We start from the raw sequence: 18,149 nt of genomic DNA, 5'->3' as shown, positions 1-18,149 counted from the left end.
GACCAGAAACATTTTGATTAATTGGTTATTGATTTATGTAGCGCTCAACAACCAGCTGAGGTGATCAAAGCACTCTCCAGTACAAATCACAGAAAAAGAAAAATCAGAAATAGAAATAAGGAACAATGTCATGGTATTAAAAGCCTGTCTGCTTAGTGTTTCCGGTAGACTCGGTTCAATCAGGAACCAAAATTGCAAAATGTGTTACATTTTCAGCTGCTGCGATTCTGTGATAATCTGTCGCCATCTGGTGGTAAAGTCTAAAATAAGTTCACAAATAAGAAACATGCTCATGATGAGCATGCTCAGTAAACTCTGAATTAATGTTTTACTTTAATAAGAGTAAAAATAAATTAAGGACAAGTACAGATATGACAGAAATAACCAAACAGCATCAGATAAATCCTCTTTTTATTTATAAAGTGATCCAAGTGCTGCAAGGAGTAATTTCTTTCCAGTGCATCTTGTTATTTACCAAGAACATTTTAATGAATCAAAAGTAAATCACTCCTATTGTGCAAATGTTTTCCTGTTTTCCTTTTAAGATGATAAACTTCACAGAGAGGTCACCAAGAGTTTCATCTCCAACATTTGACAAAATTTATGTGAAAAACACAAGAAAAGTAGGTTCAAAATACATCTTACATCAAGGAAAGCTTGCAGGTCATCAGTAACTCATCATAATTGTTTGTTAGCAGAACTTTGAAGGTGAGCAGTACAACATTTGGAAAAAAAGACATCATGTTCAAATGTAAATTCTTGAATTTTGAAAGAATGTTTCCTTAACTGTTTTCATAATACATTTAAAATCATATTTATTTATCTGATACGAATTCTGATCAACAGAAAAAGGAATATGTAAATGTATAACAATATACATATTTTTAAATCACTGTATCTATTTTCCAACAACAAAATGACCCAAAATTAAATGCACCAGTTGCACATTTTGCAATAAAATACAATAAAGTGCTAAAAAATAACATAAAAAAAATAATTTTCATATATTTGCTGATGTTCCTAAAGATTAAGATCTGAGCTGCTAATTTGCCTGATAATTTGTTTTCTGTGACTCAGCAGGTTTCATCGTCTTCTACCTGTTCAGAACCAAGAAGCTTTGAAACCATTCATCTTTATAAAGGCACCTTAAAAAGGACTCCACTTATTATTTATTTTAGATTTAAAATAATTCCTGCAGAGCTAGAATTAATTCTAACCTATCAATTGTGGATCCATCAGAACGTTGGTTAGAAGTGAAGAGTTGTTGGGCCCAGGTTCATTTTACATAACATTCATAGTTTTATAAAGTTGACTATTGAATTTAAAGTTTTATCAACTACTGACACTATTGTAAATTTAATAGGTAAAATGTGAGTCTGTTATAATTTGTCACATTTCTACCGTGCAGAAGGGTCACAGCTGAGCTTCTCATCATCTGACGGAGAGGCTTTTTGTGCTTCTCTGCCTCTGTGAGTTATTTTCACATAAATGCCATCTTTGGGTCCCAGAGTGCTGGAGGATTTCAGGTCAAGAGGAACCTGAAACACAAACGTGGAAGCAAGAAAATTATTAACTGGGAATTGTTTTCATCAGTTTAGAATGTTTATTTAAATTTCATTCAATCACAAAGAAGTTTTAAATACAGTAATCTGACACCATTCTTTCTGTCAGGTCAGCCAAATGAATCTCGTTTAGAGCCACAAATGTCACACAACTTTTAGAAAAAAAGATAAATGCAGTCATTTAAAAAAAGACAAAAATTTGATTTATATTTTTAGAATTTAAAATAAAGAAACATAAAAAAACGAGGATTTTTTTTCTGTAGGACAGAATGTGGCGTATGTAATGGCTACATCTGACGCAAAAAGCAATAAATAATTAATTGCATGATAAATAAAAGCTCAATAATTTCCATTTGCGTTATTTTTTACTCTTTCTACCAAAATTGGCCTTCATTTGTCTCTAATAGCCCATTTTTGAGAGCAGTTTTGTTTGCAGAGTTCATTTATTTATTATTTCTGTTTTATTTATTTTGCATATTTAAAATGTGTTAAATGTTCATTAGAATTTAAAGTTTGTTGATTAGCATTCTGTTACTTGAAAATGGTCTCAAAACAACAATATCATTCTTTACTGCAATAACTTGTGGGACAATTTATTGCCTATTGCCTATCGTGATAGGCCGACTAATGACAAGAAAAACAGATCTAAAAGCAGGTTACTAGCACTTTCACTGTCATTTCTCATGGAAATTCAATGCAAATGTCATAGGAATATAATTTTAAAACATTATCAGGTTCTGTTTTCATTTTTAGCCAAATGTTTTCCCACCCACCTTGGTCTCGGAGCAGGTCTCGATGTTGAACCTGTGGAACAAATGGGCCAAAGCCATCCGGATCTCCAGCTGGGCCAGCCTCATCCCCACACAGTTCCGCGGCCCGGCGCCGAACGGCAGGTAGACAAACGGGTGACGACTCTCCTTCGCTTCCGGTGTAAACCTGGACATGGGGCATACTGTTTACACTAACTGTACTAATTACAGTAAATCTTTGAAAAGCAGAAGTGGAGCCTTCTGCACAACCAATAAGAATGCAGCAAGTGGTTTCTGGATGGAAAGTTAACAACAAAACACTTGTGTCTTCCAGCAGCCAAACGGCTCTTTTTCCAGACACCAATAAACGTGTTTCATTGGTCTCTTGGGCAGCCGAGACCCAAACGGAATTTCAAACATGTGAAACATGAATTTGAACTAATCCTGTTCAAACTTTAGACGGGTTTCTCTTGACAAGACTCAGAACAGAGCATCGAGAGTTGAGATAATGACTCAAATTTAAAAAAAAAGAAATCTAATCAAACTTTATTTGTGTCGCATGTTTCAGTAACAAGGCAGCTCAAAGTGCTTTACATCATAAAAAACAAAAATCAACTGATACATGACATTTTTCCAAGTGGCGTCATTTACACATCAAAATGTTGGTCAGTCTTGCTAGTGAATACCAGTAATCCTGAAGTACCTTTCGGGGATGAAGCGGTCCGGCTCGGTCCAGTGATCCGGGTCGTAGTGCAGGAATCCTGCTGGGATCTCCAGAGTCGCTCCTTTAGGGAGAATCTGGCCGTTTACCACACAGTCATGGTCGATTTCTCGAGCAAACCTTGATTAGAAAAATAAATCTTTTAGATTTTATGAATCTGAATCATTTTGCCTTTTTTAAATAAACGACGTAAAGCCTGTAAATATCCTGGAACATCAACGACGGTTCACCTGAAGCCAGGTGGGTAGAGCCGCAGAGCTTCACACACCACCATGTCCAGGTACTTCAGCTCCTGGACGTTTGAGTAATCCGGAGAATCCTAGAAAACAGATTCATTTAAACCAGAGCAGAAGGAGGAAGATCCGATTGATCTGATAAGATCAACATCATCACACACAAACTAAGGTTTTTGTGTTGATATCATCACATCGGTTTTACGTGATGTCACTGCGGGCAGAGCTGCCATCTTGTTTTACAGCTTCCATTTGTTTGGACCTTTAATGTTATTGCCAGGCTGTGATGTTTTTTTAAGTTACTAGAATAAAGTTGTTAAATTCAGAGAATGAAATTGTAATTTTATAAAAAGTCCTACACAAACAATAAAGAATAACAATGAGGAATGTGGAGCATCTTGTGAAGTTATACTTCACAGACTGAGATGGTCGTCCCAAATCTTGATAAGTCTAAACTACAAAAACAAAATATTACCAAGTAATTTGCTTTAGATTTTAGTGCAAATATTTTAGTAAACTTGGAATAAATCAAAACTAATTTACAACTAGCTCTTCAGCTAGATGTCGAAGCTTATTTTAAGTAAATAATTCCTTAATATTGATGAAAAATTACCAGTGGAGCTGTTTCACTTATAACATTGGAAAAATGTCTTGTTAAAAGTGGAATAATCTGCCAACGGGAACTTATGGAATTATTTACTTAAAACAAACTCCCATATCTTACTGAAGAGATGTTTGTAAGGTAGCTTCGTCTCATATTTACAGAATTTGGACAGAAATATTTGTTTTTGCAGTGCAGAAGCTTTTTTCTCTTGAAAATTGCTTTTTCCTTAATTTTAAGACATTTGCCTGGTAAAATGATGTGTTTATTCTGCCAATATTACGGCTATTATCTTGTAATTAAACAAAAACGATTGTAGTCCTAATACTCAGTTGTCCAAGTCACTGAAATAACAGCCACTTCTTGAAAATATTTCCAGTCATTTGTGATTTCTTTTCTAGAAAATAAATCAAGAAAACTCTGTATTTTATTATTTAGGCCATAATAAAATCAGGCCATTATGTGGGACAGGCTTACATGTCTGGTGAAGAATTTGTCGATCTCGTCCTGAACTCTGCGCTGGCAGTCGGGGTTGATGGCCAGCAGGTAGCAGGTGAAGCCCAGCGTGTTGCTGCTGGTCTCGTATCCCGCCAGGAGGAAGACGAAGGCCTGGCCGACCACCTCGTCCTCCGTCATCATCTTCCTCAGCGGATGCCTGGCGGGCGACTCCTGCTGGTGAGCCGACCCATGTTCCTGATCCGAGCAGGACGCCAGCTCCTCCGAGGGGCTGGCTGTGTCAAAGTGCTCCAAAGAAACGCTCTCTTTGCCGGTTCGAGCGTCCAGCATCAGCTGGAGGAAATCCCGACGCCGCTGCAGGAAAACACGACTCATAATCCTCAGGATATCAGGAATTAATAGTAAAAAATATCTCCTTCTTATTCCCAACAAAAACCCACACTAATTTATTTCGTCTTCCACAAAAAGAAACTCCTAAGTGTGGCTGATGAAACATGAAAACTCCATGAATATTTCCCAGTCCCTGTTTGTTGCACAGTAAGAAGCCCCACCTGACTGGGAGGCTGCTCTTCTCTCTGCTGTATGATCTTCTGAATGATGTTGATGAAGAAGCCGTTCATCTGGTCTCGCCTTTTGTTTGGGATGAATCTCGCAATGGGACCCATGATGTTGGGAAAAGCAACTGTGGAAAAAAAGGAGAAGATATCTGTCATAAAAACGAGGCTATTATAAATAAATTAAAATGTGATAAAGTTATGAAACATACTGAAAAACAACATGAGAGGCCTGAAGAAGGAGAAGGAGAAGAACAGCTGAGCGTGGCGGACAAACGGATCATCAGGGTTGTTCTGAGAGTCGACCTGAGTGCCGAACGCCACGCTGGCGATGACATCCATGGTAAAACAGCCAAAACACCTGGCAGCAGGTAAAAACAACAAATTCATTTTTAAAAAGATAAAATTATTATTAATGCTCAGTTTCATTTGCTCTGTTTACTTGTGGATGTCAAAGGCTTTCCCTGAGTCAGCATGGACCTTCAGGTTCTTCATCAGAGCATCAGCAGCCGTGTTGATGAGCGGAACCATCTGCAGCAGAAAAATAAATTTACCCAGAACCGGATCAGACCAGAACCTGGACCGGAACCAAAAACCACATCCTGGAAAGAGGCTTAAACGATGTGATGCACCATCAACCTGAGAAAATTCAGATTTTCTCACATCTAACAGAATATTTTTCAAATGTTGTTAATAAAAGCAATTAAAACATAAGAATGTAAATAAAATTAAAATTTACAAAAATTAAGTTAAGGTGCAAATAAATCATAATTTCCATCCAAGCTTATCACAGTTTAGATTAAACTTTTATTGTCACACTTTTCAGATTGCCAAACTAATTTTATTATCAGACAAAGATTGTTTTATTTATTAAGGGATAATGACTAACCCAGTTAAGGAATCACTTAAATTGAACCTGTCTAACAGCATGAAGTAGGCCACAGTTCATGGAAACAAAAAAGAAATGCATTTACTCAGATTAAATTTGTTTGAGATTAAAATTAGCTTTTTGATCTGAAACATGCCAGTGTGACAAAAAAGCAAAGTGAGAAGAAAAATCTTTCTTTGTAAAAAAAAATATATACTGAATTTCATCGCATCTTGTCAAATTACAACCACAACTTTAATGTATTTTATTGAGATTTTATGAAAAAGAATGGAATAGAATGTAAAACATAAATAGTTTTTTACAAATTTTTAATTCTGGGATCTGAATACAAATACAAGCCACACTTTTCAGTTATGCAATTGTACAAAAAAGGTAAATAAATTACATTCCACATTACAAATATCCATTGTTCATGTGGGTTTATTACTTGACATCCCATAATAAGTGCATTAAAGTTGGTGGCTGCAGTAAGAAAGCATTTAGTCATTATTCTCTCACTTCTTTCATCTTGGCAGCACTGAAGGACGGGGTCAAAATACTGCGGACCCTTTTCCACCGTTCGTTCCTCAGCATGAGCAGGCAGTCCGTCATGGGTTTAGTGGCAAATCGAAATTGCTGAAGAGAAAAATAAAATAACAAAAACAGAGGAGTTATAATAAGTTTATTGAATCATTTCACTTATTTTGAAGTCACACAGTAACTGAAAGGTCGACTGCAGTGACTGAAGTTCTCACCATTCTGTTAGGGAAGCTGGTGAAATCCCTGACCATCACCGATCTGAGCATGTCGGGGTCGGCCACCACCACCACGGGTCGGCGGCCCAAATAATACCTGGAACACAACAGATCAACCAAACCTCATGAGAAACTTTAGGTTGGGTTTTTATTCCATGCTCTATGAGCATTCTTAGTAATAACTAAGAAATAAATAATTTCTTAGTTATTACAAGCTAAGAAATTTTGAGACTACTCTCAGATATTTTCTAGAAAAAACATGGAAATTTGTTGGAAAAGTCAAAATTTGCTTAAAAAAAGTTCATAAATTTTGAATGAACGTTTCTGATTTTAAAAAGTAAAAATCGTTAAATCTTTTGACTTTTGGAAATTTTCTGAGTTGCAAAGTGCAAAAAGTTTCAGTTTGGAAACTAAAATTCCCATGTTTCTTTTCTAGAAAATTTCTGAGACTAATCTCAAAAATTTTCAAGCACATTTTTCTGAATGTTTTTCATGCAGAAATGTATTCCTTTTTTAATCTAAAACAGCCCTAATACACCGCTGTAACTAATGTGAGGGAATTACAATAAATAAATATAAATAGATTACTCACCCACACACTCTGCCATGTGTTTTTATAAGTTCAGTGAGAGGTCTGAAAAAGCCCTGGAAGAATGTTTGAACATCAGAAATAAGAAGTCATTAAATGCCAGCCAGAAGAAACATTTTTAATAAAATCCAGTTGTTTAGATGGAAATACAGATTTTATTTCTGGATAGGCGACTCATTCTACAATGTGTTTGCAACAAACCCAGAGCAGAAATAAATTTTTCCTTTATTTATCATATGTTTTGTTGTTATCCCAGCATCCATCAATATTATCACACATATTTCTTAATATTGTGCAACCTTAAAGATATTCTTATTTTTATAGCAGGTTATGTTACCTCACGGAAATAGAATATGTTGCCAAAGAAAGGCATCGGCTTGGGATGTTTGATTCCACACCGAGCGAGGACTGAGAACGGATAGACCGAATACCTGCACAAGATGAGAGGAAGACGTTTTAACCAAAGCAGAAATGGAAGTACAATAAAAACTTCCAGTATAACATCCTATTTCTATTCAGTTACAATTATTTATACTTGCATTCACGTGAAAGAGAAAATAAATAATCACTACATGCCATTATTAATTAAACTAATATCAAATCAAAATTAAGTTCACACAAAACATCCAAAATAGAGAGAAAAGGTCTGAGAATTTAAGAAAGGGTGTACTTTCTTTTTACTGTGACGTTGTACTGGAGCTTCCTTACCAGTAAAGGAGACACAGAAAAATGAGGAAGAGTCCGACTGTCACTGTCGTTCTGCTGGCCTCCATGTTGAAAACATTCAGGAGGTCACCAGCAGCCTCCATGGTGGAAAAACTCTACTCTCTACCTGCAACCTGAAACAAAAAGAAATACGTTTATTATGTTTAATCTAAAGCTAATCTGATGAGAACAATTTACAAAGTATTTTCATGGATAAATTTCTGATTAAATTCAAACATCCAAATAAATAAATCTCAATAAATTTAGTCAGCTAGAAGAAATGTTCCATGTATTTCTATTAATTACAATGATTATATCTTACAGTTATCATAAAACCAAAGTTTAGTCTCTCATAATTAGATTATTACATCAAACCAATAAAAAGTATAAGTAGAAATGTTCTATTATGGCCGACACAATCAAGAGGAAGATTGTTGAAGTTCTCTACTAAAGGAGCTAACTTCTTAAACATAGCTTTATCAAACTATAATGGAAGGTTTGGTGGGAGGAAAAAGGTGCAAAAGCAAAAGGGATAGCCACAGCCTTGATAACCTCTATTCAAAAAATAAAATCACATGCATAATAAAACATATGCAGATGTGTCCAGGACATGGGCTCAACTGTTGCATTCCTTCTGTTCAGCCACTCCTGAACCAAATATGTCAGTTTTCTTAGAAAATAAATTAGCTACACACCAGAATCACTAAACCCTTGAAATACATCATTCTTTGTGTTCAGTTTTTTTTTGTTTTTTTTTTTGATGAGTTACAATAAGGCGACTGGTCATATAGTATCTATTGTGAAACAGAAGAGCCTGGTGCTGCTACAGACACACACTTTGACCTAAAACCTCTGAAACAGAAAAACTCGTTACGCAAGACACGTGACGGTAACGTACAATGTGTGACTGTGTCAGCAGCATTTTACAATGTTTTTGTGGTTAAAGTGGCCTTTATTCAGGAATAGTTCAATAGGAACCAGGACAGTACACGGATCGCGGCCGGGAATCGAACCCGGGAAAGTTGCGTTGAGGATCGTAGCCTCTGAATTTGATGCACTTTCTCTAAAACTGAGCTACCTAGTGCTCTTCACACCTGAAAGTTAATGCAAGATGGAAATATAAAGACGTTGCACACCTTTAAATATGATAAAACTATCAACTTTAGTTTTTATATTTGAACATTGTGACATGGACACACGTATTATGACAACAAACAGTGACACTAAAACAATTTATGGATTAAGCAGATTCATTTAAGCTAAGACGTCTTATAAATAACTGTAGCAAGTTCTCCTTACTTTAATATCTTTGACATTTTAATGTTTAAAATTCCCGACACTCACCGGTTCCCTGTCCTCTGCTCTCAGTGTAAACATTACCAAACTGCAGCGCTCTTCTTTTTTTACCATAACCTCGTAACGCAACAGGAAGCGCTGATGTTCACCGCCACCTTCTGTGCCGGAGTGGTATGACATGGAGTTCCAAGCTAAAAGAAAAGCTACAAACAGACTCCTTCATAGTTTCTTTCGCAACTATTTATTATTACATTAATTTAAAACATAAAATAAAAACTGAATAGAGTAAATACATTAACTACAAGCTATTATACGCGTCTTTAATGTTGTTTCATAATTGTTATGAGGCAGTTTGTTTGTTTTCTGTTTAAGTTTTTATCCTCTAGCTTGCATCGATTTGCCCGTGGCTCTTTAACCCTCAACCGTGACTTTTCATAGCTTTGGCCAATATGCTTAAGAACTGACCAATGTTGTAAATTAAAATTTTATTTTAAAATACCACCTTTAGCAGTTTCACATTGGTGTTTTCACCTAAGGATGAACTAATAGTGCCATGAATACTTTTTTTATTCCTGGAAACCTACTGAAGCTATTCAGTAGGTTGCAAACTATGTGTTTTTTGACGTCATTTTCGACAAAAATCGAATGGAATCTAAAACTATAGTTCTTCAATTTAAAAATCTAAACTTTCCATAGTAAGTAAAAAAGCTTCAAAGAGTTATGCTGCTTTCTTTTATGGACTATAAAAATACCTTTGTAAGGGATCACTGTTTTATGACAATATAATTCTGCATCTTGGTGCCATAATGATTATTTATCTTCAGAATAATAAACAGATTGTTTCACCACATGTGTTACATCTTTGATCTATTGTTACTTTTATAATTGGTATTATACCAACAGTCAGAAGTGGAGTTCAAAGAGATTTTCTATATTAATTAGTATCTTCTCTCCAACATGGGAGCAATAAAAAACACGCGTGACCTCCACTATGCAAATAACAGGAGAATCTGTTATCTGCCAAATGCAGTACTTCAGCTTGTCTGCAGAGGGCGCTCTCACTCCATTTTGTTTCATGACTATCTCTACAAAAACAGAAATCAATGTTGTTAATTTAAATCCATTTTAGATTAGAGATCTTTGAAAATATTCCAATCTACAACTATTATATATTTTTAAAGAAATTAAAATACATCAATAATTTTAACAAATGGCATTGTTTTGATAGATTTCAAATTCCAAAGATTGTCTGCAGGTGAATTGATTTGAAAACATGAAACAGCTCAATTTAAGCTTGAAAAACAAAAACAAAACAACTTTTATATTTGCATATTTAGAACAAATAACAATGTGAATATATATGGACTAATCTCATAACAGTCACAGAATGGACAAAAAAAGAAATAAATAATAATCAGAACGTATTAAATGGATCTGTGGCTACTTACAGGCATGAGTAATATTCAGGGAGGCATCTTTTTGTTTGCATGTGGATCAGTGTCTCTGCAAGCAAAGTATTCACAGCCATCCATCAGGCGACTTGCAAAAGGCCAAAACACATTTGGTTTGTGCGACAAATCAGTGGCAGGATCGCAAAGAACAAACAAGAAGACTCAGGAATAACTTCCAGCAATACATTTAAGATTCGATAAATCGTTTAAATTTGAAAGGATTGTTACTCCAAATGACAGATTTGCTGCCCTTCGTTCATCCGCCATTCATCCGCCATTTTGAAAAGAACGGAAGATTTTCAGCAGATTTTATGTGCAAAGCTTCCTGTCAACTCTTACTGCTGGCTTTGTTTTTGAAAGCTCAACGTTGTACAGGATATCAGTATCTCCAAATTTGGACACTTATGGTGGAAATGTTTAGTGAAAAAGGCTTTTAAATTCCTCCATAATGTGTTGGTTTGCTGAGTCTCCAAACTCCTGACCTACAGAATTTATAATCATGTAAATCTTCACTTTAATAACAGAAACACATGTTGTGACTACCTTGTACACTTTGGGTAAACTTTGATTGTAACATCATCTCTTTTTGACATTCTCAGCTGCATTGTGACTGTCTGATTTTTATTTATAAGTTTATTTATCTGAGACATGGAGATAAAGGGAAAATGTAAAAATTAACATAAAAGTAATGCTGTTCAGAGTAAAACAGAAAAATAGAACAAAAAAGTATCTTACTCCAGTGGCATTGTTGTGATTCAAAGGATTAATTTACTGCTTAGTGCATGTATGTTTAGTTAAGTCCACTCATTAAGCACTGCCTCTTGTGCACATATGTGATGCTGATATGCAGTTTGTCTTGCAGGAAGAGTGGCAGACCCTCAGGGCAAATAAGGACATTTAAATTCACATGACACAGCATCCTAATTATGCTCACGCAGTGACAATTACTTATCCAAATCCTTTGAGGTGTTAAACAAAACTGAGTCAGAGTGCTCGTATGTGTGCTCATTAAACATGTTCTTAATCAGTCAAAATCTTTCTGCTTAAAGCTGGCAGATCATGTGCAAACATGCAGGACTTGGTACTTTGTTTCTTATCATGATAAATTAATCCACAACGGTTGCAATAAACTTGGGGTCCTGTGAACCTTGAGTCAAAATAATTTGGTATTTCTGAGAGATTTCTTTCATTCCAACAAAGCAGGATTGCACAATGTTTCTGGACTGATAAACGTGCAGCATCCCCAGCTCAGTATGCAGCCAGGCAGGAATAACAATGGGAGCTAGAGCGGCACTAAGCCATTAATGGAGAGACGAGCTGAAGTCAGAAATAAGGAGGTTGGGTTTGGTCTGCTGTGAGGACCGCCAGAGGGCACTGGGAGTCTGAAATGAAACCATCTCCCCTCCTCCACCAGCCCACTACCACTCACACCGCCTAAAGCCAAGCTGTCCAACTTTACGGTATGGCTGGATGCAGAGTGGGATATACTATATGGCTGTACGTTGGCTTAACTCTGTAGATGTTTGCATTTTTTGGATTCAGTGTCAAGCCGTCAGTAGTGTTTGCTGCTTTTTCTTGGAAATTTGAACTTTTGTAAAACCCTGAGACCATTTTTGCATCATTCATAATCTTTCTAAACTCCATCAGGGATCAGTTTGCAGGGCAGCCTTTAACGGCAAAACAGCTGAGGGAAAGGTTGTGTCATAAACACAGAAAAGTTCAGCTTTTCCACACTTACAGTCATTGTTGTTGCTGAATGTAAAGAAAAAGAAAAATGGTTGAAGCTTGAATTTGCAAACCAAGTAATAATGCATGTTAGGTTTTTTCCACAACATGGAATTATATTTTAAAGTTGAGCTGGATTTTAGTTATTTTTTAAATCAAATTTTTATATATATCAAAAATCACCTTTTTGCCAAAATGGTTTTGTTTTTCTTTTCTTAAGCAAAGGTCTAAAAATCAGCCACTGTCCTCTTTTGCTCTGTTTCACGAAAAAACCATTCAGCAGCTCATGTCTGCAGTTATAATCACACCACTGTTGCCAACTCAGCAATTTTCTTGCTGTATTTAGCCACATTTCAGACCTAAAAAAATGATTCTGGACAAAATCAGAATCAGGAGGTCAGATTTTTAAAAAGATTTGTAATCGGTGATCAGCCAGAAAATTGCACTCAGTGCACAACTAATTTGAATGTTTTTGCCAAGTACAGTAAATTAACCGTAAATGTATTTTGTCAAACAGAAGCATGGGGAAATGTAGAAACTTATCCTCATGACTCTTTAAAATAAACATCAGTCAGCTGCAGCACAGAGTCAACATTTCTGGGATTTCCTAAAACATGCACTTCAAGTGATCCTACAGCGCTGCCATCAGATTTTAAACTCTTTCATTAGTAATTATCTTCAATCTTTCTCTTAAGTTCAACAATCCCTAATGTTTTCTGATGAAATCTGCTGTCCTTATTTCCATGTTGTCTCAAGTCTATTTGTAAAAGGATTCGGTTCCGTCTCGACAAAAACAACCAATTACTCCTCATATAACGCCGGCCGTAGTGGCCCTTCTTTTCACGGCCGATTTGTCTTTGTGTTTGGGCTCTGGGCTCCATTGTGCTGCCTCCCGTCCCTATCACTGACCGCCTGGCTTCCTGGCCCCGGCTGCTGTCACTGTAAGCTTCATCCGGGCTGATTTACATCATATTACTCCTGATTTGAATGAGGCCTGCTGAGAGATGAGGCAGTCAGACAATGGGCCGACATGGCGCAGAGGAAAGGGAGTCCTGAGGAACTCTGGATCACAGATATTTTTGCTTTCCTCCGTCAAACAAAAAGATGCACGCTTGGTTTCATTTGCAGGAAACAATGGAGAGATTTTATGGTCAACTGAAAAAAACACATTAAATGGAATTCCTGCCTGTTTCAAACTGACTTTGTTTCAATTTTAGCAAAGAAAAAAAGATAACTTAAAGATAATCAAATAGACCAAAATATCCAGTTGATTCTGTTGTAACATGTTGGTCTATTTAAAAATGTAAATTTTAACGCATTAAAAGAACACAAAAATGGATCTTGAATTTTCAAATGCACTTTGCTGTTATTTGACAAATTATCATCAAAAGCTCAAACTTCCTGTTGTTCGGAGGTTCATCCAATGATCAAACACTTTGCAGAATTAGTGACCTTCCAGCCCCAATTAAGACAAAAATCAGGACAGAGTCAACACTCTGCTTTTTCATGGATAATTATTCCAGTGTCCAACTTGTTAATTGGTCTGAGAAAGTGTGTGATGAATATGTGTGTGTCTGAGTGACCGTGTTATTATCCGACAGGAGAGGGGAGAAGAGAGCTGCACTCTGGAAATTACTTGTTCAAGTTCACTATCCGGGTCGCCTCGAGCACCACGGTGATGCAAAGCAACGAAGATTATGATTTGAATGACAAAACCACAAAGCCACCTGTCTGCAGAACAGCACAAATGGATGCACATTTGCCTATCAGGATAAACACCACAGAAAGGGAAGGAAAAACAAAGAACAAACAATTTCATTTGCAAAGGAAAAAATAGCAAGGCTTCCAGTGAATCCTGTTTGTCTTTTTCCTTAAAGCAGCACAGCAACAATCAGACATTTTGATCTATTTAAATTAAAATACAAAGGAACTGTAGTTTATTTACTGCATTTTCTGGGATTATTTCAAAGAAAAAGACAAAGAAACATCTGGATGATGCAAACTCAAACTGCTTTGTGAAAAGATTTTACTTGGATTTTATGTGATGAACTAAATCAAAGTATTGAATTATCTGACTAATTGTAATGTGGATCTTCATTATTCTGGACAGACAGGAAAGCTGGTCTGAGTTGATGTGAAAATGAATTGATCTAAACCTGCAAGATACTGAAAAAACACAGGAATGATAAAATAAATAAATAAATAAATAAATAAAATGCACAAACACAAAGAAGGAGTGTAACAGAGAAATGCTGGAAGTTTGTTCCAGATAAGAGGAGAATAAAAACTGGATGCTGTTTCTCCATGTTTGGTTCTGGATGCAGAGCAGAACCAGAACCAGAAGACCTGAGAAGTCTGGAAGGTTGATACAGCAGCAGATCTTTAATGTATTGTGGTGCTTAGCCGTTCAGTAATCTAAAAACTAACAGAGATATTTTAAAGTCTGTTCTCTGAGCTACAGGGAGCCAGAGGAAGTTGCAGCAATCAATACAACTAAAGATAAACACATGGATGAGTTTCTCTAGATCTTGCTGGGACGTTAGTCTATTAATCCTGGAAATGTTCTTCAGGTGATAGAAGGCCGACTTTGTAACTGTCTTTATACGACTCTGAATGTTCAGGTCAGAGTCCAAGAATGTGACAAAGAACATATGTAAGCATCGCAACATTCCTGAGTTTATCTAGCAAACTCTTGATTTTTGGAGCTCAGAAATGTCTTTGTTTCTTCTACAGCCTTTCTGAGAATAATTTAGTTGGCGCAGTTTGATGGTCAATGGAAAGTTATCCTCATTGAAAGAAATAAGATTTAACCATGCATTGATTAGAAACGTACATTGTACAATGGCCAAAAAGGAGGAGTAAATTTCCACCAAAAATCTCAAAATTTTTGAAATTAATCTCAGAAATTTTGTAGAAAAAATAAGGACATTTCTGAGCTACAAAAGTAAAAAAGAAAATGCTGGGATAAAATGAGCTAATTTTCCACTTTTGGACATTTTCAAAGTCCAAAAAGTAGACTTTAGTTTCTAAAGTCTCTGAGTTTGACTTTAGAAACTCAGAGAATAATCTCAAAATGTCTGAATTTTTTGGCTGAAATTTACTCGTCCATTTTATTTCTATCAACAATGCCGCTAGCACACCATCGTAGAAACACAACGTTGGAGATGAGGGGTCATGCACCTGTTTTGCTTCACCTGATATTTGCACTTGATGACAGGAAGGACATCAGTGTTTATTCTGCATTCTGTATTCAGTAAGTGTGTGCATGTGTTTGCCTGCGTGTGGGTTTTATCTTCCCTCGGGTTCGCGAGAGAAAAGAGGGCTTATCTAACCATGTGAGCCTCGTGACAGCTGTTGACATTCAGAACATCATTCAGAAATCCACAGCTGAGCTTCTCCACATCCAAGACAGACACAGTGAAGGAACAACGATCGCTTTTATTTTTAAATTCCCTCTGAATGGATTAATTTAAATGTGTGAAGGCGGAGTGGTTTAGTGTTTATTCAGGGCTGATAGTTGCTTTGCCCTGCTGAGATAAGATCTGTCTAGGTTGATGCAGCCTGTGTGAATAATGCATTAGAGTTAATGACCCCTCCCTGACCAGGAGATGGACAGAAATATCCCTGACGTCAGCCTGGATCCTCACGGTAGCCAGTGGCTCAGAGAGGGGATATTAACTCTGCAGAGCGTCTCGGGGATCCGCCACACCTCTCCGTCCGCCTGTCTGTCTCTCTGTCAGGGGAAGGCATCTGTGTCACACTCTCCCTTTCTCTTGTCTCTCCGTGGTGACGTGACAGGCATCTGTGAGCGAAGAGGAAGGAACATGCAGACAGATCCAAAGATCATGAACAAAGATGTATTTTAACAGAAAATGTTTGTTTACATTAATATGGGGAATTTTCACAGCCCTGTAATCTGGCTGAGGGATGCAGCACATTTATCAGCACAAATCTATATTCTAAATACCAAATATATTTGACCAAAATATCATCATATTTTATTCATTTTTTTTAAGTTTTCAAACAGTTCCTGCAGATAATGGCAGGAACTTCCCCCGATTTTGCATCTGGATTCCTGAGATTGGACTTTCTCTCCTCCATCCATCCAAACAAAAGACGAGGCATGTGCGGTAAACAGTGAGTCAGCCAACAAAACAGGCTTTTTGGAAGTAGACAGCTCCACAAACACAACAAGACGCCCGATTGTTTCCAGCATCCACTTTTGCTCTGACGGAAAGTGGAAACTCTAAATATTTAATCTGCAGCTACGGTGAGTGAAGGAAAACAGCGGCAGAAGAAAGATTTCCTAGATGGTAACTCAGGTAGATTTATTAACAATTTAAAAGGTGGCCAAAATTGTCCCTGCTCCAGTTTTGATTTGATAATACATATAAGAAAGCACACAATGTGATGTTTTCATTTATAGGTTTCATTTATTAAATGAGTTCATTTAATAAGGTGCTTTCTGTTTGTTGGTTTGTTGCTTTGAATAAATGAGAAGTTCTTATTTTATTGAGTTTGGTTAAAGTATAAAAAGTAACTTCTCTTTAAAGTATAACCCTGCCCTCTGATAAATTTTAGAAAAATTTCACCAAAGTGGGAGGAGCCAAGAGACACTGAGGGGCGTGGTCACATAAGGGATGAGCGGAGACTAAAGAGTAAAACACGTTTTGTACGCTAAAAAAGTTTATCCTTCTTAACCATGAGGTTCTGATCTTCATAAACTTTATTAAATGATACCAACCTCGTAACTATTTGGTAACATGATCAGTGTTTTTTTTTTTTACCGTTTCCTAGCAACAAGAGGTGGATTTAGTAACGCCAGCTTCCAGTACTGCTGTAACCAATAGGAAAATTAAACTGCTTAGGCACAGTTTGACCTAAAGAGGGCAGCAGTGAGACGTTTCCAGGCATATAATAAAAAATCTCCCTCTTTTTTAAATGTGGAAGAAAACATGGCAGAGAGGGAAGCTGACTTTAACACACAGACACCGGATCTCATTCAGGCGACCTCAACTGTGGTTTTTATCCAAATTAGCAGCTCTACCTCCATAATCTTCCATGTAAATTACATGAAAAAGCAATCAGATTCATGTGTTTTAAAATAATAAACTACTTGCATTCAAAACAAACACCTGCAGGTTTAAAATAAGCATAAAAATGCTTTAAGAGAGCTGAATTCTCCAAAGAGGAAAAGCAGAAATAAACATATTTACTCTCCCCCACACTGGGGGGAAAAGAGATGAATGTGAAATTGAAAAGCATAACTGAGCTGATCTGGATCTGTATTTCTATCAGGAATGAACCAGATAAAGCAGAATTGAAACGGAGACAGACACAGAGACAGGTTCACAGAGAAATGTGTCTTTGTGCAGAGTCCCTCGGTCATGCGTCGGGAAAATGAAGCATTAGAGTCGGCATGCCAGAGAAGAGATGAAAGGACGTCTGACTGCAGTCACCGAGATCTCCTCCTCCTCCGTTTGATCCCATCTTCATGTCCGACAGCGGCGCAGGGAGCCGAGGCCTCCGTCTGACCACTGGAACCGCAGCGAGGACAGGCTGGTGCACATTTACACCGAGGTTATTATAGCTAACTAAAACTAACGAAATAATGTAAAAAGAAACTGAGAAAACATTTTCAATATCTGAAGTGAACGGTTCGAATGATATAGCCTACATGTACTTTAAGCGGACCGGAGACAAAAGCAGGAAGTGAATTGCAGCGCAGGGCATTCTGGGTAAATACAACCAAAACAAATGTGAGTGTAGCGCTAGTTTTACCGAAAACAAAAATTAAATCCTGCAGCCCCTAAAATTTGACGTCACTCCATTTGTGTTTACATTTAATTCAGACTCCTTCTGAGGTTTTCATGTCGTTTCCTTC

General features: G+C 36.8%; 1 protein-coding gene across 1 annotated transcript; it reads right to left on the bottom strand.

Moving 5' to 3' along the window:
* Positions 1-394: 394 nt before the first annotated feature.
* tbxas1 (thromboxane A synthase 1 (platelet)) lies at positions 395-9,214 on the bottom strand. The gene is made up of 14 exons (XM_015005047.2): positions 9,138-9,214; positions 7,797-7,927; positions 7,426-7,519; positions 7,092-7,144; positions 6,500-6,596; positions 6,264-6,380; positions 5,319-5,407; positions 5,089-5,237; positions 4,874-5,004; positions 4,344-4,676; positions 3,263-3,351; positions 3,015-3,152; positions 2,336-2,498; positions 395-1,538 (listed from the first exon to the last, which is right to left on the bottom strand). Exons 2-14 carry the CDS (start codon positions 7,895-7,897, stop codon positions 1,398-1,400), a joined length of 1,695 nt encoding a protein of 564 aa, XP_014860533.2. The 5' UTR covers positions 7,898-7,927; positions 9,138-9,214; the 3' UTR covers positions 395-1,397.
* Positions 9,215-18,149: the final 8,935 nt, after the last annotated feature.

The sequence above is a fragment of the Poecilia mexicana genome, unplaced genomic scaffold (genome assembly GCF_051168715.1).
Source record: "Poecilia mexicana isolate PSO_F unplaced genomic scaffold, ASM5116871v1 scaffold_6, whole genome shotgun sequence".
In the NCBI taxonomy this organism is placed as follows: domain Eukaryota; kingdom Metazoa; phylum Chordata; class Actinopteri; order Cyprinodontiformes; family Poeciliidae; genus Poecilia; species Poecilia mexicana.
The sequence above is the reverse complement of the archived record's forward strand: the minus strand, read 5'-3'. Positions and strand labels throughout refer to the sequence as shown.

Bases quoted from the DNA above. Each gene is read 5' to 3' on its own strand.
- tbxas1 (XM_015005047.2), bottom strand. From the start codon at position 7,897: ATGGAGGCTGCTGGTGACCTCCTGAATGTTTTCAACATGGAGGCCAGC. The intron at 4,677-4,873 runs GTGGGGCTTCTT...GTTTTCCTGCAG, and splicing joins AAGAGCAGCCTCCCAGTCAG to CGGCGTCGGGATTTCCTCCA. The intron at 3,352-4,343 runs GTAAGCCTGTCC...TCTGTTTTCTAG, and splicing joins ACAAATTCTTCACCAGACAT to GATTCTCCGGATTACTCAAA.